This window comes from Cercospora kikuchii, assembly GCF_019650295.1.
Source record: "Cercospora kikuchii DNA, contig_00003, whole genome shotgun sequence".
NCBI classification, from domain to species: Eukaryota; Fungi; Ascomycota; class Dothideomycetes; order Mycosphaerellales; family Mycosphaerellaceae; genus Cercospora; species Cercospora kikuchii.
Genome location: NW_025408584.1, coordinates 3776495 through 3797712, shown reverse-complemented (window position 1 = coordinate 3797712; position 21218 = coordinate 3776495). Strand labels below are relative to the sequence as shown.

Genomic DNA, 21218 nt, shown 5'->3' with positions numbered 1-21218 from the left:
GAACGCTTGATTGAGAGTAGAGGTGATTTCCTGGTTTGCTGAATCACTAAGAGACTGAGAATCGTGTCGGCCAGAAGAAAAGCTTTCGTGGGTGGTCGCGTTGACCATTGGCCAGGTGGAACGCAACCAGTATTTTGGAAGTGAAGTCCTAAGCCACGACCTGAGTGGGGGCGACAGGAGCAGCGATTGGCTCAGGCTGCACTGCAGCATCTGGAGCGACCTCGCCATTCACTGCAGTACCGTTGACTTGCTCAGCAGAAGTACAGTCGCGGCTGATGTGGCCAGCCTCGCCGCAGCGGTAGCAAGTCTTGCCAGCGCTGTTCAATGGACCGCCATTTGGCGCGGTGCAGTCCCGGGAAATGTGGCCAAGCTTGCCGCAAGCATAGCACTTCATGGCCTGGGCCTGGCAGTCACGAGCAAAGTGGTTTGGACCACCGCACTTGTAACAAGTCGCAGCACGGTTGGCACCGGCGAAACCACCTCGGAAACCGCCACCGTATCCGCCACGAGCTGGTCCTCCAGCGCCACGGCCGGCAGGTGGAGCAGCGGGAGCAGCATTGGGAGTTGGGCAGTTACGCTGTTGACGTTAGTAAATGGAGCGGTGCACGTGGAGAGACTACGTACTGCGAGATGGCCAGCCTGACCGCACGAGTAGCAATTGCCGGCACCACGAGCGCCTCCGCTCAATCGCAGAGTTGGGCAGTCGGCTTGGACGTGACCGAGGCCTTGACAGTGGTAGCACTGCTTGGCTGGATCCATTGTGAGTATGTGCATTCGCGTGATTGTTGTGTGCAAACTTACTCTCAGTTGTCCTTGGGTGTGGGCAGTTGTTGCTCTCATGGCCTATTGCAGGCGGTCAACATGAATGCTGACACCCGTTCTTCGACATGTTATCCTTACCTGGCTGCTTGCAGTTGTAGCACAGGCGCTCACTGCTGGAGCAAACCTCGGCATAGTGTCCAACGTTGCCGCACTTGTAGCATGCTCGACGCGAAAGAGACGACATCCTGACTGCCAATTTTCAACTATGACAATGTACGAGTCAGATTCTATGTTCCTCTGCGGAGGTTTTGTCGTGGGCGCGTGTGCAGAAAGCTTCTCGGTGGTACAGTGGCTGCTTCGAAAACTTTTCACGGGAAGGGAAAAGGCTGGATCGCGGTTCGATTGCGCTGCGCTCGTGCTGATGCGTCGACGGGAACGTACCTCGTGATACCAAGATCCTGCTGCCTCACTTGTTAGCATGTGCTGTTGAACCCATTGCGACGATGCGCGCGCTCGGCTGCGCGCTGGTTGTTTCAAGGGGAGCGTCGCGACTATCCGGGTCGCAGTGTTTGCACGATAAGCCGATCCACGGCCTTTCGGTCCCGCCGAGCATGGTTTTCGCACACGTACCTGACTCGAAATCGCTGCTGCTGCTGCTGCTGCTGCTTCCACTATCCTCCTCTCCACACACCACGAAAGGTAGGTCGAAGAAAGCAAATGAAACGACGTGTTGTGAAAGGTGTCGAGGGAAATGGCGTTGGGGAACAAAGCCGCAAAACAGTTTGCCTTCCACCTCCACCCCACCTGAAGTGAGCAGGCATTTGTTGCCGAACCCAATTCCTCGATCCTTCACTGGTTGATTAGCTTGCTTTCCTCTCCAGGGTCTGAAAGCTAGTCGGCGCACCTAGCTGAATGCGACGTTGTGGTACCTGAGCACGAGCCATTTGTGAGAGTGTGTTTACCGAAGGTTGCAATCGAGGTCATCAGCGTGGGGAGAAATCTAGGATCGCATGTCTTCCAGAAGTCAGAAGGCATGGACGACAAGCATGGCTTCAATCTGTTCCGCGAAAAGAGTGGCGGTTCATCATACATTCATAAGTCTAGTTCATGTCTGTCGTGCATCTTTTCACAACCATTTTTCTTGAAGCTTGCGAATCTGCTGCAGTAGGACTGTCGACATCTACGCCTCTTTCTCGATGACAGCCGGCGCCTTGATCTCTCTACCCTTGAGATACTCCAGTCCCTCGCCAGAATAGCTGATGAGAGGCGACACCTCCACGCCCTCGTCCTGCTTCTCGCTAACAACGACCGCGCCAGCTTCCTCCAAGAAGCGCTTGCCTTGTAGGAGGATATCCTTTCGTGAGGTCTCTGGATCATCCTCGCCAGTACCCTTCGCGTTTTTGAGAGGAGAGAATTCGTCCTCGCGCTTTACTTCCATGCTGGCGAACTTGTCCATCTCTAGGAATGGGAAGCAATCAAACACAAACTGTTCCATCTTGATACCATTCGGCTTCTCGGGCTTCACTGGGTTGCCCTTCTCGTCGACAGTTGGGATCTTCTTCTTTGCAATGTGGTGAGGTAGTTTGTGAGCCCATTGTGGTATCGAGTCGAGGAACTCGAAGCTGTAGTAGTGGTTGACGATATTTGCGGCACGGAACTTGAGCAGATTGTTGTCCTTCGGGTCTTTGGCCTCGGCGGTCTCTGCATCAATCTGGTGTTTGTCAGCTCATGAGCTCATCCGAACGATGACCTGCAACACATTGGGGGACTAAGCTCTTACCTCAGAATACTCCACGACATCAGGCTTGCCGTTCTTTTGCAAGATCAGGCCAACGCTCTCCTTGGCGTTGCGCTTTCTCACAACCTTGGTCGCGATGGACACATTCTTCTCAGCACTGAAGCCAATGAATGTCGGATCAGCGACGCGGACCAGGCAGTTGTCGACGCAGTAAGCGTGGATGTGCTTGACGCCACGCTTTTCCATATCGTGAACGATTCCAGCGTTGATCAGGCCATTATACAGTCCACCATTCCCATCTGGTGCTACAGCAATCTTGCTCTTGCTCTCTAACAGAATCTGTCCCTCCATAGTTATGCACGGCAAGATGCCTTGCTCAAAGAAGAGCACGTTGTTGCGGTTGAGTCCAAAGTACTTCTTCTCTTCAAAGAATTCCTGTGTCGGCTTTCTCGTTGGGCCAGAAGTCATGATGTACCACGGGATCGTGACCTCCTCCTTGTTGTGGATCTTACTAGCCAGATGCTGGAGCTTCCAGATACGCTCCGCTTGTAGTTGGAAGAGGGACTTGTGACTCGGAAGTTCAATGTCGTAGCAACCCTTGGGTGCTGAGCTGCCCAAACGTGTGCCTTGCCCGCCAGCCATGAGCACTACACCGACCTTTCCCTCCGAGATGAGCTTCAGGCCCGAGTCATACCACTTCTTTAGGTCATTCTCGTCACTGTCGATCGTAGATGTAGTGGCAGACTCGGGCAGAGGTTCCAGCTCAGCCTTCTTGTCTTCCCCCTCTGTCTTCGCTGGATGTAGCGTCTTCTTGGTGATCTTGTTGATGTTTTCTGGATCGATGCTCTTTGCTTGCTGGTATAGTTCGCCTTGCTCTTGCGTGTTCAGCTCCTCCCAGAAAGAGAAGACTTGCCCCTGACCGGCCTTCTCGTACTTTTCCTTCAGCTCTTTAAACTCCTGCTCGGTAGGTGGCTGAGAGGCGGGCTGTTGCTGGGCCCCGCCAATATGGAGGGAAGAGGCCAGCTTGTTGACGGTATCCTTGATGGCATCCATGTGTAGAAATTCGGAATGTGTGTTTGTGGTGTAAAAGAGAGGAGCTGAAGAGTCGGGAAAAAGAGTGTCTGTGTTTAGAACGAGAATACGAAAGTTGCGTACTCAGCGCGTTGCATCTCAGCTGTCGTGTTTCAGGCTGCCCCTCCAAACCGGAATGACGCTGCTTCTGTTCCAGACACCTTCGCCCATCACGGTACCTTTGCCCATCGAGCCCTCCATTGAGAGCATTACTCCACAGAGCTGCCCTACCTTTGCGTCGACGCTGAATTGCAGGTTCGTTGACGGAGAGCAACCGCACAGCCGCCACGAAGAGGCTCCCGCTCCGACATCATTCAAGATGACTCGCAAGCGCCACCACTTGTTCGAGCACAGCGCTCGGTCGTGTCATCCGGCTGAGCCCAATGACTTTGACGGGAATTTCAAAAGCAGACATATACTGGAAGACATGGAGAGATGATGTCGCGAAGCAAGGGCGACAATAGCCGTGGGTGAACCTCAAACTTCTATTGAACACCATTCTGAGCGGCAATCATGCCGCGATTGCAATCCTGTTCGAGCGCCTCGTGGAGGTATGATGCAGAGGACAGTGACACCGTGTTCGGCATCGCCAATTGCGCAAAGAGACTTGGGACACGGCTACAGCACATGGTCTCGGTCCACGCCGTGTCTTTGTCACTACTGAAGAGGATATTCCGCTTGAGACTCTCAAGAAATCTTCTATAGACGCCCAGCGGACTCAATTGCCATTCCGTGTGACATTGGACGTTGCCGACAATAGGGACACGGCAAGTATTTGACGATAAAACCTTCTGCTGTACCCTCTCCTATCTAGCAGCACCATCTCATTGCATTCATCATGGGGCCTGCATCACTTTGCACATTTGTTAGCGTTCTTGCTTCCTGTGTTTCTGCCGCATATCCTTCTCAACCAGAAGGCATTACTACGACACAGATTGAAGGCAAGCCTGGAGTGTCGATATCATTCAAGAGGGTACGCTCATCGATCACGACCTCGAGACGTGCACTGACGTGGCCAGACGACCATATGTGAAACCCGATCTAAAGCCTACGCCGGCTATGTACATCTTCCAAGCGCGCTACTCAACGAGGACGAAGGCGAGGCCACTGCCTACAACGCATCGATATTCTTCTGGTACTTCGAAGCACGCAACGATCCAAGCCATGCGCAGACTGCGATCTATCTTGCCGGTGGGCCAGGTATCTCTTCAATGACTGCCGCGACACAATCTGGAGGCCCATGTACTGTATTACCAGACGCGAATAGTACAGAGAGCAATCCATGGGCGTGGAACGAGTTTGTCAATATGCTTTACATTGACCAGCCAGTCGGCACAGGCTTTTCATACGACTCTTTGATCAATGGCACGAGGAACTTGCTCTACACTGGAGCTGAAGATGGCGATACTTTTGATATCACGCCTACAGAAACTAGCAATGGGACACAAGGTGTCGAAGACCCCACAAATCTTCTCGGAACATTTTCAAGCCAATCCACTCTACGAAATGCGAATACTACAGCAAATGCTGCGCGAACGCTTTGGGAATTTGGTCAGGTGTGGTTCTCCTCATTTCCTGGCTACAAGACTGCAGACAAACGGATATCCATCTTGGGCAATTCCTACGCCGGCTACTATGTTCCTTACACTGCATCCTATTTCCAAGAGCAGAATGTCAAGATACAAGCAGGTGATTTGGAAGCGCAGGTCTTGCCAATAAACACCATAGGCTGGACAAATGGGTGTACCGACATGCTTTATCAGGCAGAGTGGTATCCCGACATGGCATACAACAACACATACGACCTACAAATGCTTCCAGTTGAAGCTTACGCGGCAGCAAAGGACGCCTGGAACACTGAAGGCGGCTGCCGAGCCCAAATCCTCGCGTGTCGCGAAGCTGGCAACACCTTCGATCCTGCAATGTATGGCAGCGACGATACTGTCAATCAAATTTGTCAAGCAGCGAGCTACTACTGCGCCGTGAACATCATCCTCGGTCCATTCGCCGCGTATACCAATCGCTCAGCCTTCGATCTCTCCCACTTCGATCCCGATCCCTCGCCTCCTTATTACTCTGCCGGCTTCTTCAACCAAGCCTTCGTGCAGCAAGATCTTGGAGTACCACTTAATTTCACTCGAAGATCGTTCTCCGTTTCAAGCGCATTCCTTCCTACTGCCGATGCTTTCCGCGCTGAAGGGCTCAAGAACATCGAGTACCTCCTCTCACAAGGCGTCAAAGTATCCATGGTCTACGGTGATCGAGACTACCGCTGCCCGTGGAATGGGGGTGAGAAGTTGTCACTTGCTGCGAACTGGTCTAGCTCCACTGCGTTTCAATCAGCAGGCTATGCCGACATCAAGATCGGTGACTGCGGCCAAGCTGGCGGCGTGGTCCGACAACATGGAGGCCTCTCTTTCAGTAGAGTGTTCCAAGCAGGCCATGATGTCGCATTTTCGCAGCCAAGGACTGCATTCGAGATTTTCAAGAGAAGTATACTTGGGTTCGATGTAGCAACTGGAAAGCGGGAAACGAACGATCAATACTCTACCACAGGGCCCAGAGATTCCTGGCATATCAGAGAGACTTTGCCAGAACCGCCGGCGCTTGAGTGCAACATTTATGCCGTGGTGGAAAGTTGCACGGCTGAGCAGTATCTTGCTCTTCAGGATGGGAGTGCTGTGGTCGAGAATGGTATTGTCATCCAACCTAAGGCTGTGACGGCTGAGAGTAGTAACAATTAATCTTGAGGGGAAATGGCTCGAAATGCCCCGTAGCACTGGCAGCTCTTGGTTCGAGTGAAGGTCTTGCCTTGCTCAATTCTATTCGCTCTCACTCACAGCTTCGAGATTTTTAGATGAGCAAAATCAATCAGCAAAGCAGACTCCCACTGGAGTTTCCCATTACACATGGTATTTCTCTCATTCACTGCATAGTCTCTACGCCTCTTACGGGCAAATGCGTTTGGGAATTGTCGTTGCAAAAGCCTGGCGACGTCCCGGAAATAAGGGAGCTTTCTCTGCATTGTGATTGGCGGCTGCTCCCGTCCGATTCGAGCTCTCATTGCTGATGTCAACCATGCGTTTCTTTGCCATTGAACATATCACATTCTGTTCACCAGCTCTCTTTTTCCTTTCCTCAAGATCAACATTGTGAAACATCGCTCTCACAATGTCTTCCGCACGATCTATCATGCGCGCCAGCCGCCTGGCAGTGCGCTCGACCGCGCGACCATTCTCCACCACGACCGCAAGATTCGCAGTCCCACTCAATGAACGCGGCAACGACACAGCAGACGAATACCGCCGAATCATGAAATCGAAGCCACTCAACCCACACATGACCAACACCAACTCAACAATCGCCAACGAAATGCCAAACGTGGGCGAAGACGCCGCTCCACCGGAGCTCATCACCAGCGTAGACGCCAACTTCGTACCAAAGGACTCCAAGCCCGAGAACACAGAGCGCATGACAGGCGGCACCCAAAAGCCAGCGCCTGAATCCGGCCCCAACGCAGGCCTCGATGTAGGTGAAATCGAAGGCGGCACGTTCAAAGTGGAGCCACTTCGTCGCACCGGCGAAGATGTCAACACAATGCGTGCCCGTCTCGTCTGTAAGCCAGCACTCACGGAAAAGAGTCACCATTGCTGACCGCTGATGGGGAATGTTTAAACAGATCAAAGCCGGAAAAGAGGGACGTTAGAGTCCGATCTCCTTCTTTCCACCTTCGCCGATGCCAACCTCGGAACGATGACGATGAAGCAATTGCAGCAATACGATCTTTTCCTCGATGAGAATGATTGGGATATTTATTACTGGACTACTCAAGAGCCGACACCGACTTCTATGGCTTATGCAGAGGGTGCGGGACCGGATATGGCTGCACCGGAAATGCAGGGTAAAGATGTTGTGGATGTTGGTGCTACGACGACCAAGTCTGCTTCTTCCGATGGGACAAGAGTTCGGGAGCCTGGTACTGGGGAGTGGGCGGCGACAATTGGTACTTTTAAGGCGGCTTACAGGCCTGTACCGGCGAGGTGGAAGAATAGCGAGATTTTGTCTATGTTGCGGAAGCATGTTAAGGATCGCAGTGCAGGAGGTGTGCAGGATCATGGACAGGTGGATGTTTCTAGTCAACGTAAAGGCGGTGGCTTGGGATTCATGCCTGAGCTGAAGAACTTTGACCAGTGAGGTGGTGAGGGATCGGGTATGTAATACATAGAAAGAATACAATGTACATATTACTCATTTGCTTAGTGCCTGCTCGTCAAACGGGAAGAACTTGTCTAGGTCTTCCATGGTTTTGCACATTGAAGCAGAATGTCGCTCAACACTGATGACGGCAAGCCACGCTGAGACTGCGAAAATCTGCTTGCTTCGACCTCCACGAAACTTAATGCATGCCGCCTTCAGTGCTGTGTGAAGGATATCTCGATTGAAGATATCTATTGAAAGGGAGCTGAAACCTATCCCTTATCCTTGTCTCCCGCCTTCCTTCTCGATCGCTTGACCGGCGCGTAAACCTCGTTGAAGTTCATCGCAATCGCCAAAAACCTCATATCGCTATCCGGCTGATACGCCAAATCTCCCAACAGCACATTAACCTTCGCCTTAAAATCTCCTTCCAAACTCTTCAACCGCTGGCGAATTGAATCCAACATATTCCGTTCGCCATCAATGCCGCCTTGAAGGGGCAACAGAGGGGGTATTGGAGAGTCTGTCTCTCGTTCTCGCAAGCGGTCCCGTGTTGTTTTGCTTGCAGTTGGGAAGAGGGGTGAAGGTTCTGACCCTTCGTCCGCTTCGGTGATACCCCAGCGACCAGCGCGGCTGCGAGTCTCGATCTTGGCAGCCATGTCCTGTCGACGGGTGAATTCTGCTACGCTATAGCTGTAGAGACTATCGAGTGCGTCGCGATAGGCCAGCATTAGCTTGAACAGCTCGTGGAGTTGTGTGGTGAAGTCTAGGCCAACCATGCCAGAAGCGCCGAGAAGTCCTTTTCTCGTAATGTTGCGAAGATATTCTGTGTGTGCGTTGATGAGCGTGTCGAGCGTAGCATCAGGCTTTGTCATGTTCCGTTGCAGGTCAGCCCAGCCCTTTTCGATAACTTCGAAGAGGACGTAGTATTGAAGCTGGTCCACGAAGTGGATCATTTCAGCGAGTCGACCCCTCGCCGATTTCCAGTCTGAAGCGAGCTTGTCTCCCACTGATGCTAGCACGCCTCGGGCACCAGTCTGGAGCCTTCTCCATGTCGTGGACAGTGCAAACTCCACACGTTTGACTCTCCATAAGAAGTTGAAGACTTTGAGATACTGGCGACCAGCCCAAGGAGTGACGATGACGTCCAAAGGTGAATCTACTCGGTATTCCAATGTGAACACGTCCCAGCCGATCTCGCCATGACTGAGCTCCAACATGCGAGCATCAAGGCGGCGCAGGACGTCTGCGTTATCATGCTGAGCGTTGGAGTTACGAATCGCATGCTCCAACTGTGCTGTGAGCGTATGTCGGTACTGGCTATTGGCCGGCCGATCGAGGTTCTGCGACAAGGACTCCATGAGCAGAGCAATGAAATCGCCTTGACCCAGTAACAGATATTTCTTCATGGCCTTAAGGTGTGTCGACAGAGCGAATTTTGTCTCCAGCAGGTCCATGAGTCGGGCCATGACAGCTTTATATGCTTCGTCAATGCTAGCGAACAAGTCTGCCGTGTCGCCATATTTCAGCTCTTTTGAAGCTGACTTGCTATACGATTCCACCCAAGCACTATCGCCACAAGCGTAGCGAATGAAGTTCAAACTCTTTCCGATAAGGTAGACTCGGTTCGCAAAGTCCGAACTCATGATTGTTGGGATCATGACTTCCTGTAGACTGTATTTTTGCTCCCAAACACTAGTAGCACCGCCCTCTTCATCCGGATTCTCGACGACGAAGAACTCCCTGTAAGGATCTTCGAGCTCGCCATCATAGATCCATGCTCTCAGCATGTGGTAGAAAGGTCTGGTAACTTGCGTGAGCAGCTTCTCTGCAAAGTTGTGCACAAATGGATCGCCATGTTGTGATGAGAATCCGTGTATCAAACTAATCAGCTCGCCGCCTTTCTTTCCTTTCGCTGACTCCACGATCATGCTCATAAGTCGTAGGCCTAATGTGGCTTCTCTAGTCCAGACCACGCATCGCTTCAGAGTGACTCCTGCTTTGCCCAAGCCACCACCAGGTGTTTCGTCATTGAGCTCTGCCAATGCCCGTCGAATTTGACCCTCAAGAGTAGCAACCAGACTCAGGTAAGATCGTAGTTCCTGCCCTATTGCGCTCCGCAGACTTTGACCAACTAGGCCGCCTTCGTTTGAGTCAACAAAGTCGGAGAGCGATCTGTAGAGCAGCGATGGTTCGGCGAGTTGATGTAGCAGGGATATGATTGGGACTGGCAAGGTGGTAGGTAATCGAATGCTCTTCCTGTCCGCAAATGGCAAATGTGTGGAGGAGAGGCCTTGCAGTGTGAATGGCAGATCGCGCAAGAGCGCTGACTCGGGGGGATGAAGCGCGCCTGACGTATTCTTCACCGGAGATTGAGGTTGCGATGTCCCGTTTGCCCGTTCTTGAGTCCTTGGTCTCGGAGGCATAGGTCGCTCTCGATCACGCACTGTAGTCTCCGCTTCCTGCTGTCCAGGATCTTGGGTATGTGGCTGTCTGGGTAGCCCGTTTCTCGCAAATGCATCGTTGAAGATCTCGCGACGCTCTGCATGTTGCTCATCCTGTCCTGTGTCCGGCTCCTCCTCGTCGTCGTCCTCTTCTGCCTGACCCTCGTACTGCCGTGGTTGTGATTCTGCCCTCTCTTGCCCACGGCTACCATTCCTGCCAGCCTTGAGACTCTCGTCCTCTCCGACCCGCAGCAGAAAGTAAAGTATAGCCCATTTGTTGTTCAGAACAGGTTGGCTTAACAGCCTCGAGTATAAGTTGCTGAAAGAGGTCGCCTGCGCAGCATCTCCGTCGCGCACAAGCTTCCTCTTTATCAAATCTGCCGCTTGATTGACATCGTCGACTGGCAGGGGCTCGTGCTCGCCCTCGTCAATCAGGTTCGTTGCGATCTGGTTTGCATCTTCCCAGCGCTGATCTGCGCTGTCTTCATCCTCGCCTGGTTGTTGCGGGGGAACCGTCCGCTCAAGGAGAGATTGAAGCGCGTTTTCGACGCGTTCTTGTTGACTTCGCGACATTAGGAGGCGGTGGCATGTTCGTTGCGAGCGTTATTGTGACGAGTCGACGCGCATGTTGTTCAGCGGCACGCGATGTTTGGCGGGGTGAGCCAAAGTCAAACACCAAAGTGCGAAGTGGCGTGTGAAAGCACAGAACCTACCTGCGCAAATACAAGCAACAGTGAAACGTGACGCATTGAATTTATTTCATTACTTTGCCTCACTATTCGTAGCATGTCGCGCTCAAGTCAGTCTATGAACTCGAGCCAAAAGGTCGCTGCCACGCATGGAAGCAGAAAAGGAGTCCTTTTTACCGCCCATGCCAGCATTTCCGTTTCCTTTGCAGCAAGTAACGCCAATTTCGCCATCTGTCTGTGCAGCTGCCACATTCCCCTTGTTTCCCAACGCGGCCAACCATGAAGGAGAATTCCTGAAAATCATCTACAGTTGAATCAAAAGTACACAACTGACATTGACTTAAATCAACATGATCTGCCGTCCGTACACTGGCGCGTCATCAAGGAGGCGCGGCGTCGGCGGCGACATGTTGAGGTATTTCGAAGGCGACTCGATGCTGTGAGCCACGCCTTCGAAAGGCCGATCGAAGGAGCGATCAGACATGTCAACGAGCTCCTAGCTACGCAACGGTTAGATGCGATGTTCGGAGGCAAGAAAGTGTGGTGACACTTTGCTTACCTCCTCTGCATCTGCGCTTGCGCCATCTGACCTTGCGGCGGCATACCGGGACCGCCTTGGCCCATTGCCATGCCGTATGGATTGGCGTAATGTTGAGTATCGCCGGCGATTTGCTGCATGGCCATGCCGGAAATGCCTTGTGCTTGCGACACTGGACAGTCTTTGTGCGCCAGTAAGAGGGTCTTGAGTCCAACAATTTCTTCACGTAGCTGAGTAACAGTAGCAGCCAGTGCATCGTTCTCAGTACTGAAAATTTCGACTTTTTGCTGGAGGTTAGCCAGCCATTGCTTCTTGCGCTGTCGGCATTTGAGGGCGGCGACACTGTCATCATGTTAGCAATCTAGTATCGAAGATGCAAGGCACGTGTGTCTTACCGATTCCGCTCCAAGAAGTTCTTGCGCTTCTCCTCATCCGTCATCTTCTTGCCATCCTTGCCCATCTCCTCGGCTTCGGGGCTCATGTCGTCCATATCCTCGGGCTCTTCCGACTGTGTGCTAGCCCGCGCCTTCTTGTTGGCACCTTGCTTCGATGAACCCTCATCATTCTTTCTCTTGCCATTGGCCGCACCCTTACCAGCGGCACCCTTCTTGCCACGAGCGTTGCGCACGTTGGCCTTGTTGTCTTCTTCCGAGTATTGATCAGCATGTTCGGTGCTACCGGACATGTTGCTACCAATGCTGCCCTTGTTGCCTCGCTGGTCTTGCATGCCTTGTTGGTAGCCCTGTTGCTGTGACATCGGGTAGCTGGTCGCGTTTCGTTGTTGCTGCTGCTGACCGCCAGCTTGCGCCAACATGAACAGACCGTTCGCGGCCTCGTTACTCTGGTGAGATCCAAAGGGATCTTGGCTATCTTGCGCTGCACTCTGACCGTTCGGGTTGTAGGGCTTGCTGTCAAGATCTGGCTGAATGTTCGGGTTCTGCTGCGCTTGTGATGTCGCGGGTTGACCGAGGCCGTAGGTGTTCTGAGACGTCTGAGCACGGGCAGTCATTGCGGTTCGATGGAAATCAAGAGTGCCAGGCGTGGCACCTCCACTCTGTAAGCTGCTGAAAAGGGCCTGTGAATTTGGCGATGGCTGTGGGAACATAGACCCGCCACCGCCGGGCGTCAAACCAGTTCGAAGCGAAGATTCGTTCGGAGTCGGGAAACTACCAGCGAAATGGTGGTCGCTGTTGAAGTAGTCGTTGGAGCTTGTCGGTCCGGTGAGCATAGCCGGACTGAGAGGGCCTGAACGAAGGGAGCCGGGCCAGCCGGGCGTGTTGCCAGGAATGAGCGACGCTGGCGATGTGAGACTGGTCACGCCGGGAAGTTGCGTCTTGCCTGGTGTCTCTGCGGGATTGCCAAAAGCGCTCTCGAATGGATTGGGCTCCTTGGTCAGATGGGATCCGTTGGTCGACACGCCAAAATAATCGCCGTCGCCGTTCTGGGTGGGTTTGGGCGGTGGAGCGAGCGGCGCATTGGCACCAGGAGCACCAGTGTCTTTGCTGTCGGGCTCTGCTTCAGGCTGCTTGATCGTAGGGACCGATGTCTCTGTGCGAATGTTAGTGGCGACCGACAATGATGTGGCAAGTGCTCCACGGTCGCGGTGATGCGGCACTGGCGGCAACGTACCCGACTTCTCGGATGGCTCTTTCTTCAAGATGTCTATGCAGCAGTCAGTTGTCGTGAACTTGCGCACCAATGGAATCTGCCTCGTGCTGATAAAGCCTATGATGCAATCGAGGCTCGCAGGTGAATTGACGGTGAGCGGTTGCGCAACTCGGCGGCGACGCCAGCGCAGAGAATTTTGCAGTGTTTGGGTGAGCACGTACCTGGCGCCTGCAACGAATTGCGATTCGAACGCGGCGATGCAGTCTGGCTCTTCGTACTCAGGTGTGGTGAATTGGCAGTCGTTGTTGATGATCGAGTAGCGACTGCGGCCATGATGACGTCGGGTGGCCTGTATCGTGCTGGGCGCTGCCAGGTGACGACGATCCGCGAACCTACTGCCTTACTTCTTCCACCTCTCTTCTTCGCACTCTCTTCCCACTTTGTCGTGTGCGACTACGACGCCTGAACACTGGATCTGGTCAGCAAACGCGTGCACGCCGGGGTGTGCAGTGCGCATGGAAGGGGAGGAAATGGCGTGGCTGCGACTTGTCCCATTTGGGCCGCGTCGACTTGGCCAGCAATTCCTGCGCGGTGGCAAAACGCTTGCGCGTGGCGACGAAACACATCTGCGAAGCCGTCGCGGCCTCCCCAATTCCATTGCACGCGGTGCAGAACTCACCTCGAGTGCGCAGTTGGCCTTCCTCTGATGGCCGGCTGGTGCTGGCGATGACTTCGGTCCTGGGGCGCTGGTGACGTAGGTTTTGCAGCGGTTTCAAGGAGACGCGACGAGAGACCGTGTGAGTCTCGATGACAGCGGCCGTGCAATGCTCCAAACGGCCTGGGTGCGGGTTCCAAAAGTGCTCGCGGTGGTGTATTCCAGCGCAAACGCCCTCTTTTGGTAGTACAACGTGACTTGCACGCGATGTTCGACAATGCGCGGTGTTGATGCGAAATACGTCAGCGGAGGGAGTTGAGGCAATGAGGTCAGAGTCTTCTTTATGGAGGAAAGGAAAAGCTCGGCATGTCGAGTTATGTGGTCGGCAGGTCGGATCGTAAGGCGTATAGCGCAGTAGAAGTAGAGGCGATAGGTAGGAACCAACCGAGTTGATTGTGTTAGTTAGTTACAGGTTGCATCTCACTCCTGAGATAGGGCATCAGCTTAGTCATGTGACCTAACGTCACATGACCTATGTCACCTGATATGCTGTCCCAAAGTGTCTCTCAGAATGTCCAACTGGACTGCACTTTCCAACACTCCCACTCAGGCCAGATGGTCTTCTGCCTGCTTTCTTGCACTCAAGTCCATCCCCAAGTTATGATGAGTCATCAGGTGCTGTGGTCACATGGTTGGAGCTGTGTACCCAATCCATCTTGGTTCAATTCCATGGCCTGGTATCGTGGTATGGGCGAGCCCAGAAGGTTATCCTCTCTGGGGGTTTTCCCTTACCATTTTGCTTTTCTTCCAGTCCTTTCTTCTGAGCCATATATGGATCACCAGACTCTGATTACTCATCAAGTGTGGCAAGCCACTTCTTCCATGGTGCAACTCCTGGGCTTGGTATTCCGGTCCATGTGGTTGAACACTCAACCTACATGGATTGGACTTTTGCTTCTCCAAGGTCCAGAGTTCAATCCACAGTTAGGGCATGAATCTTTTGCCTTTTATCAAGCAAGTTGGAGTTGTCTTACAAACTCCTGGAACTGTGGCCCATTCTTTGGTTTGGTTAGGCCATCAGCAACTATCTCTTTTGTTGGAACATATTCCACTGCAACCTTCCTTTGCCACCAGAGATGTCTGACATGGTTGTATGCAACATCAATATGTTTAGATCTCTCATGGGTGTGTGCATCTTTGACAAGGGTCAAAGCTGCCTGGTTGTCTCCCATAATTTGTACTGGCCTCAACTCTTTAACTGCGTCAGGATGGGCCTTTACAGTTGGTTGGAATGGGCATTCTCCCACTAACCCTGCACAGTCCATCTCTCTCAAGAGTGCTGCCAAGAATTGAGACTGCTTTGCACATGCATTCATAGCCATGTACTCAGCTTCCATTGTTGATGTTGCAACAGACTTTTGCTTCTTGCTCATCCAAGAAACTGGGGCTCCACAAAGGAAGAAGATGCTTCCAAGGATTGAGACTCTGTCTGCTTTGTCCATTGCATAGTCAGAGTCAGAATACCCAATCAGCTTTCCTCCATTTCTCCTGAACATCAATCCCAGGTCTTGGGATGATCTTAGGTACCTTGCCAGTTTCTTCAGAGCATGCATATGCCTCTTGGCTGGGTCTGAACTGTATGAGCTCAGTCTGCCAAGGGAGAAAGCAATGTCTGGTCTTGTCATAACCATGGGCCACATCCAGGTACCAGTTTGACTTTGGTACTCTGATCTGCTCCCTCTCTCATCATACAAGTCTGTTGGTTTCAGACTTTCATAACTGTCCATTGGTGAGAGAGTTGGGTTGGCCATTTCTCTGATCATTCCCAGCTTTGCAAGGTTCTCTTGGATGAAGTGTTCCTGATCAAGCTTTAATGTTCCAGCTTGTCTGTCCCTTGTCAACCTCATCCCAAGGATTTTCTCTGGTTCTCCAAGATCCTTGATCTTGAAGACCTTGCCAAGCTGTTCCTTAAACCAAAGCACATCCTTCAGCTTTGGTGCTGCAATTGGAATATCATCCACATGGGTCAGGATGAGAATGTTTCTCTCCTGGTGGATGAGGAGGCATGGGTCCACCTCTGATTGTGTGAACCCAATCTGTTTCAACTTTGAGACACAGAGTTTGTTCCAGTCTCTTGCTGCTTGCTTCAGTCCATACAGGCTTCTCAGGATTTGCAGGACCATGTTGGGTGGAATCTCAACCCCTGGAGGTGGAATCATGAAGATTTCTTCCTGAAGAGTACTCTCAGTGAATGCATTGTTCACATCCACTTGGTGAAGTTCCAAGTCCTTCTCACAAACCACAGCCATGAACACTCTTAGAGTGTCATGCCTGACTGTTGGTGCAAAGGTCTCTTGGAAGTCAACTCCAAACTTCTGAGAGAATCCTCTTGCAACCAGCCTTGCCTTGAATTTCTCAATGGCTCCACTGATTGATCTCTTCACATCAAACACCCACTTGGATGTAACAAGGTTTGCTCCTTTCGGGGGAACAACCTCTGTCCAGGTGTTGTTGCTTCCCAATGCAGTCAGTTCCTTTTGGACTGCATCTTCCCACATGTGTCCCCATTTGGGGTCCTGAATTGCCTCTTTGTAGGACTTTGGAATAGGCACCTCTTGTCTCAGTCCTGAGACTTGAGGAGCAATTGCTGCATAAGCAGATTCTTGAACCTCTGACAGGGCTTCCCAAATCCACTCCCAATCTTGGCCTTGGACTTGGCTGAGGAATGCTCTGTGGTGCTTGGCACTTGGCTCTTCCTCCTGTCCATGTTCTCTCTGTCTCTTCTGCAGAACTTGTCTTGTGACCATGCTGTGTGCCTTTGGCTCTGGGCCTGGTCCTTCATCTGAGACAGATCTCCTTCTCTTTTGGCCATGGGTCTGGTCTTGGTTCCCCTCCTGATCCCTGTGTCCTTGTGGGTCCTGCTGTGCAACAGTTGATCCTTTTGCTTTGGAATGCAGTCTCCCACTAGTGCCAGGACTGGCTTGTCCATTGATTTCCTGGCTGGACTCAGGTGGTTCAGTGGTTCCACTTTTCTCCTGCTGGGGAAGTGGTTCCCCAGAGTTTTCTTCTTCTGGATCCTCCATCCTCTGGTACTCCTCCTTGTCCTTTGGTGGAGGTGGCAACTGCACAAAGAGTGTTTGGCTGGGACCTGCAGCTTTCTTGGCACTTGGTGCCTGAGGCTGAATCAAATCACCAGTTGATTCAGGATCTGGTCTTGGCACTGCAGGTGCAGCAGCTGCAGGTGGTGCAACTGCTGTTGGCTTCTTTGGAGGTCTGCCCACTGGGTTCCTGACAGGTGCACTGCTTGACTGATTGAGCTTGGGAACATTCAGCTCCATCTCTCCTCCTTTCTCATGCTCAAACCAAGTTGCAGTGCTGTGAGCTTTGATAGCTCTCATGTCAGGCTCCCAAAAGAGCCACATTTTGGCAGTATCTGGAACATACCCAATGAACACAGCATCTTTGCCTCTGTTCATCAGTTTGTCTGATCTCATCCCAGCTGGCTGGGACCTTGGATCCATGTAGACTACTGCTTTGCAACCCCAAACTTTGAAGTGTGACACTGAGGGCTGAATGCCTGAAAAGGCCTCCTCTGGTGACACTTTGAATCCATCAATTTCTGGGCCATTTGGAAGAGAATTTCTGACAACCATGCAGGCTGCCAAGGCTTCTGGCCAGAATTCAATGGGCATGTGGGCATCTTCTAGCATTGCTCTCACATGATCTTCAGAGGTTTGGATTGACCTCTCAACTACTCCATTTTGGATGGAGTTGTATGCCTCAGTAGTGTGGAAGGAAATGCCATGTTCCTTCTCCCACTGCTTTAGCACAGCAAGAAGCTCTCTTGCTCCATCACTCTTTACAATCTGGAGGGGATTTCCCGATTGCAGCTCAGCTTTCACCTTCCAATCTCTTAGGATACTTGGTGCATCTTCTCTGGATTTCATTGGGAAAGCCCATTTCTTCCTTGAGAAGTTGTCAACAATCTCAAGCCACCATTTGTATCCTAGTCTTGAGACAGGCAAAGGGCCACAGACATCAACAGAAACAAGAGATAGCCTCTGGGGTTTTCTCTCAGTTTCTTTTCCTCTGTGCTTTTTCATCTTTGCCAAGGAACATACTCTGCATGGTTGATGTTCCTTTGGAATGGGAATCTGAGCCCTCAAGTCAGACACCTTGTGCAGGTTTCTGAGAAGACCCTCTCCAAAATGTGCAAGTCTCCTATGCCAAAGCTCCCACTGATCTTGGGATTTCTCCTGGGCTTCAAAGGCATAGGCTTCATTCTCTTGATTCTGATTAATACACGACATTGCAAGCTCCTGCAATGTGTTATCAATCTCCTCAATGAATGGTACTCCTCCTATTAATTTTGTCTGGACAACTGGTTTCCCAGACAATGAAACAAGAGTGAAACTTGGTGGTTGAACACCATACTGCTGGCTGAACTGATTCCAAGAAACAAGATTTACTCCCAATCCAGGCACTAAGAGAACATTCTTGAGGACAATCTGTTTTCCTTTTCTTCCACCCATTACTGCATCTCCCACATGTGTAGCTATTAGATAGCCACCTCCAACCTTGATCCACTTTTTCCTCTGAAGAGGTTTCAGTTCCCTGAAAAGTGATTCTTGGTTAGTCATGTGTGATGAGGCACAAGAGTCAAGCAGCCATTTGGATGGCATGTACTTGCCTTTTGCCTCAACAGTTGAGTGTGCAACTTCATCAACATCATCATCCTCTGATGGGGATTGAGATGCTTCAGATGCTGCAGAAGGCTCTGTATCTTCTTGGGCAGCATATGCCTTCTTGGAAAACTTCCTTGAGCTTTGTCTCTTCTCAAGGGATTGGACTTTCAGGTTGAGTTTCTTCACCATTTCTTTCAGTGCATCCTTGTCTGGTGATGATCTCCTCCTGAAGTTGCTCTCTCTGGGTGGTGATCTTCTCTTCTCCACCCTGCTTGTTTGTCTTAGGTTGACAAATCTCTTGGCTTTGTCAAGGTGTGGACACTTGGCAACACCTCCAAAATGCTCCTCTCCACAGAGGTGGCATTTCAGTCTTGTGTGCTGTATGCCTCTGCCCTTGGCAAACATTGCCGTTTCTTGGGACTGGCTCCTATGCTGCATTGACTCCTCTGCCTCAAGGAGTTGGAGGATTTCCTCAGGTTCCAAGTCCCTTTGGGCTTGGATGGCTTGCCTTGTGCTCTTATATTCTGCTGGAAGTGCAAAGAGCAGGTGCTTGATTCTTGTCTCAGGTGTCTTGTAGTGAGACTCCCTCTGATCAATCTCTGCAATTCTTCTTCCAAGGTTGCCAAGGTGAACCCATGATTTCCTGATTGTATCTCCTGGTTCCATCTTGAATGTCACAAACTCTTGGACAATAGCCATTGCATGTGCTTGCTGGACTTTGCTGTATTTCTTGTGCAGCCTTGTCCAAATGTCATATGCTCTGGTTTCATCCATAACCTCATCTTGGTCATCTTGCCCAAGGCTCTCAATCAAGATGTGCACTGCCCTTGCATTGTCTTTCTTCCAGTTTGCACTGAACTCTGAGAATGCAGTGCCTTTTCCCTTGCTTGATGATGCCTCAGACAACTCAGAGGATGATAGTGTCCCCTTGAGGTCTGAGATTGTCCAGAAGATTCCCTTTCCTCCAAGTATGTTTTCCTGCAGCTTGAACCATAGTCTCCAGTTTTCTCTTGTCAAGATTGGTGTTCTCCTCTTGTCAGACTCATTTGTTGAATCCATTTCTGCAAAATCAAACAAACAAATCCAAACTCCAGAAACACAAGCTCTTTTAATCTGATGGGCAGTTTCTGGATTTCTGCCTTCCCTGTGTGCTGAGACTCTTCTCTCTCAGCTGAGGCTTCCAAGGACTCTTCTCTCTTGGGGGAGTTGGCTAGGTTCTTAGGTGGAGAACCTCCAAAAGATCCACCTTCTCAGAAGGGCACTGCTGGCCAGTTCTGAGGTATTGGCAGTACTTGGTGCTTGGGCCCAGTCTTATCCACTTGGGTGCTGCAATCCAAGGCTTATCCTTTCCTCTTTACACTCCTTTGATGTGCTTCTCTTTCAAAGCAGAGTGTGCCTCACTAGGCTTTTCTCTGTCTTACCTGCCCTTTGGGAACTTCTGGTTTGCAACCAGGATCTTCCAAAGCTTCTAGGCAGTGCAGATGGGATCTGCCTCCAGTCTCCCTTATGCTCTTTTCCTACTTCTCTGTCTTGTCGATACTGCAGGTCCTACAAGAGGTAACAGGTGTTACTTTGAGGATGAGAAGGCTAACTCTTTCTACCTAGGGCCTCTCTGCAAACCCGGGCTCATAACCTGTCGAGTTATGTGGTCGGCAGGTCGGATCGTAAGGCGTATAGCGCAGTAGAAGTAGAGGCGATAGGTAGGAACCAACCGAGTTGATTGTGTTAGTTAGTTACAGGTTGCATCTCACTCCTGAGATAGGGCATCAGCTTAGTCATGTGACCTAACGTCACATGACCTATGTCACCTGATATGCTGTCCCAAAGTGTCTCTCAGAATGTCCAACTGGACTGCACTTTCCAACACGGCAGATTATTAGTGAGCGACTGGGCGCGCGAACGCGCAAGTGCAGCGGCAGGCGAGCACGGGCCCGCTGCCTCGCTCCCACCCTCAAACACCAGACCGCGACTCGCAGCTCCGTCTATCGTAACACCCACGTCAACCGCCGGCCTCGAGCCACGCGCTTCCGCTGCCTCGCCGGGCGTCGCTGCTGCTGCTCTTTGTGCCTGCACCACAACGCGCCATACCGCGTCCTCAAAGCCCCGTCCAGAGCTGAAAGAGGTGGTTTGAAATCACCCCCTGCACGTGACTGCTGGAACGGGACACGCGGCTGCGATCTCCTCGATGCGCTCGATCGCGGGCCCAACAGCTCACCGAGCCTCATGCGCGCCCTCGATCTTCGCGGATACCGCTCCACGGCCATATTTGCAACCACAACATTCACTCGCAACACAGCAGTCGCGCGCAGATGGCCCAGACTCACCACGAGGATCACCCGTCTCCATCTCTCATGGGAATTAAAACATCCTGGAGCCTCTGACGTCTTTCCTCCAACCCTCCGATGATAATCCAACAGACGCAACAGAGTTTTTCCCAAAGCTGCAGTCCGGACACAGCTCCTCGTGGGCCGTGGCGCGTTTAGGCGACCTGTGGATCTCTCGGAACTGCACACTCCATGGCATGCATTGAGCTTCCTATTCGTCCATGTCAATTCTGATCTTGCAGTATCGGTCGGCCTTCTTCCAGTGCGCTGATCGTACAGCATCCGACAGGCCACTCAAGGGCCTCGGAACTGCTTTCAGATGATGCATACTGGAAATGCCGTGACAGCATTGGTATGGCAAAGTCTCACGCCATTTGTGGCGCGACTCGAAGCTCATTTCACCTTGACCGTTAAAACACAGGGCAGAATGTGCACCACGTCTCAGAATCGGTCGGTACCGCTGCGAGCTCGACAGCGGTATCACGTCCTCCTCTGCAGCTTTTGCAT

General features: G+C 51.8%; 6 protein-coding genes across 7 annotated transcripts; 2 read left to right on the top strand and 4 right to left on the bottom strand.

Moving 5' to 3' along the window:
- Window positions 1-148: 148 nt before the first annotated feature.
- CKM354_000586000 (uncharacterized protein) lies at window positions 149-1006 on the bottom strand (the record flags this gene model as incomplete). The annotated part of the gene is made up of 4 exons (XM_044801152.1): window positions 149-577; window positions 625-749; window positions 802-843; window positions 901-1006. 4 exons carry the CDS (start codon window positions 1004-1006, stop codon window positions 149-151), a joined length of 702 nt encoding a protein of 233 aa, XP_044657087.1.
- A 936-nt stretch (window positions 1007-1942) lies between these two features.
- On the bottom strand, window positions 1943-3553 carry CKM354_000585900 (UDP-N-acetylglucosamine diphosphorylase; the record flags this gene model as incomplete). The annotated part of the gene is made up of 2 exons (XM_044801151.1): window positions 1943-2473; window positions 2543-3553. 2 exons carry the CDS (start codon window positions 3551-3553, stop codon window positions 1943-1945), a joined length of 1542 nt encoding a protein of 513 aa, XP_044657086.1.
- An 856-nt stretch (window positions 3554-4409) lies between these two features.
- CKM354_000585800 (uncharacterized protein) lies at window positions 4410-6315 on the top strand (the record flags this gene model as incomplete). The annotated part of the gene is made up of 2 exons (XM_044801150.1): window positions 4410-4544; window positions 4591-6315. The coding sequence occupies 2 exons, from the start codon at window positions 4410-4412 to the stop codon at window positions 6313-6315; spliced, it is 1860 nt and encodes a 619-aa protein (XP_044657085.1).
- A 427-nt stretch (window positions 6316-6742) lies between these two features.
- CKM354_000585700 (succinate dehydrogenase assembly factor SDH5) lies at window positions 6743-7765 on the top strand (the record flags this gene model as incomplete). The annotated part of the gene is made up of 2 exons (XM_044801149.1): window positions 6743-7187; window positions 7251-7765. 2 exons carry the CDS (start codon window positions 6743-6745, stop codon window positions 7763-7765), a joined length of 960 nt encoding a protein of 319 aa, XP_044657084.1.
- Window positions 7766-8040: 275 nt separating this feature from the next.
- On the bottom strand, window positions 8041-10785 carry CKM354_000585600 (uncharacterized protein; the record flags this gene model as incomplete). The annotated part of the gene is made up of 1 exon (XM_044801148.1): window positions 8041-10785. One exon carries the CDS (start codon window positions 10783-10785, stop codon window positions 8041-8043), a length of 2745 nt encoding a protein of 914 aa, XP_044657083.1.
- A 671-nt stretch (window positions 10786-11456) lies between these two features.
- Window positions 11457-13380, bottom strand: CKM354_000585500 (uncharacterized protein; the record flags this gene model as incomplete). Of its 2 annotated transcripts, XM_044801146.1 has the most annotated exons (4): window positions 11457-11781; window positions 11835-12987; window positions 13069-13101; window positions 13269-13380. In XM_044801146.1, the coding sequence occupies 4 exons, from the start codon at window positions 13378-13380 to the stop codon at window positions 11457-11459; spliced, it is 1623 nt and encodes a 540-aa protein (XP_044657081.1). The 2 variants fall into 2 exon arrangements, with proteins under 2 accessions (XP_044657081.1, XP_044657082.1); XM_044801147.1 differs by having other exon boundaries at window positions 11835-13101.
- Window positions 13381-21218: the final 7838 nt, after the last annotated feature.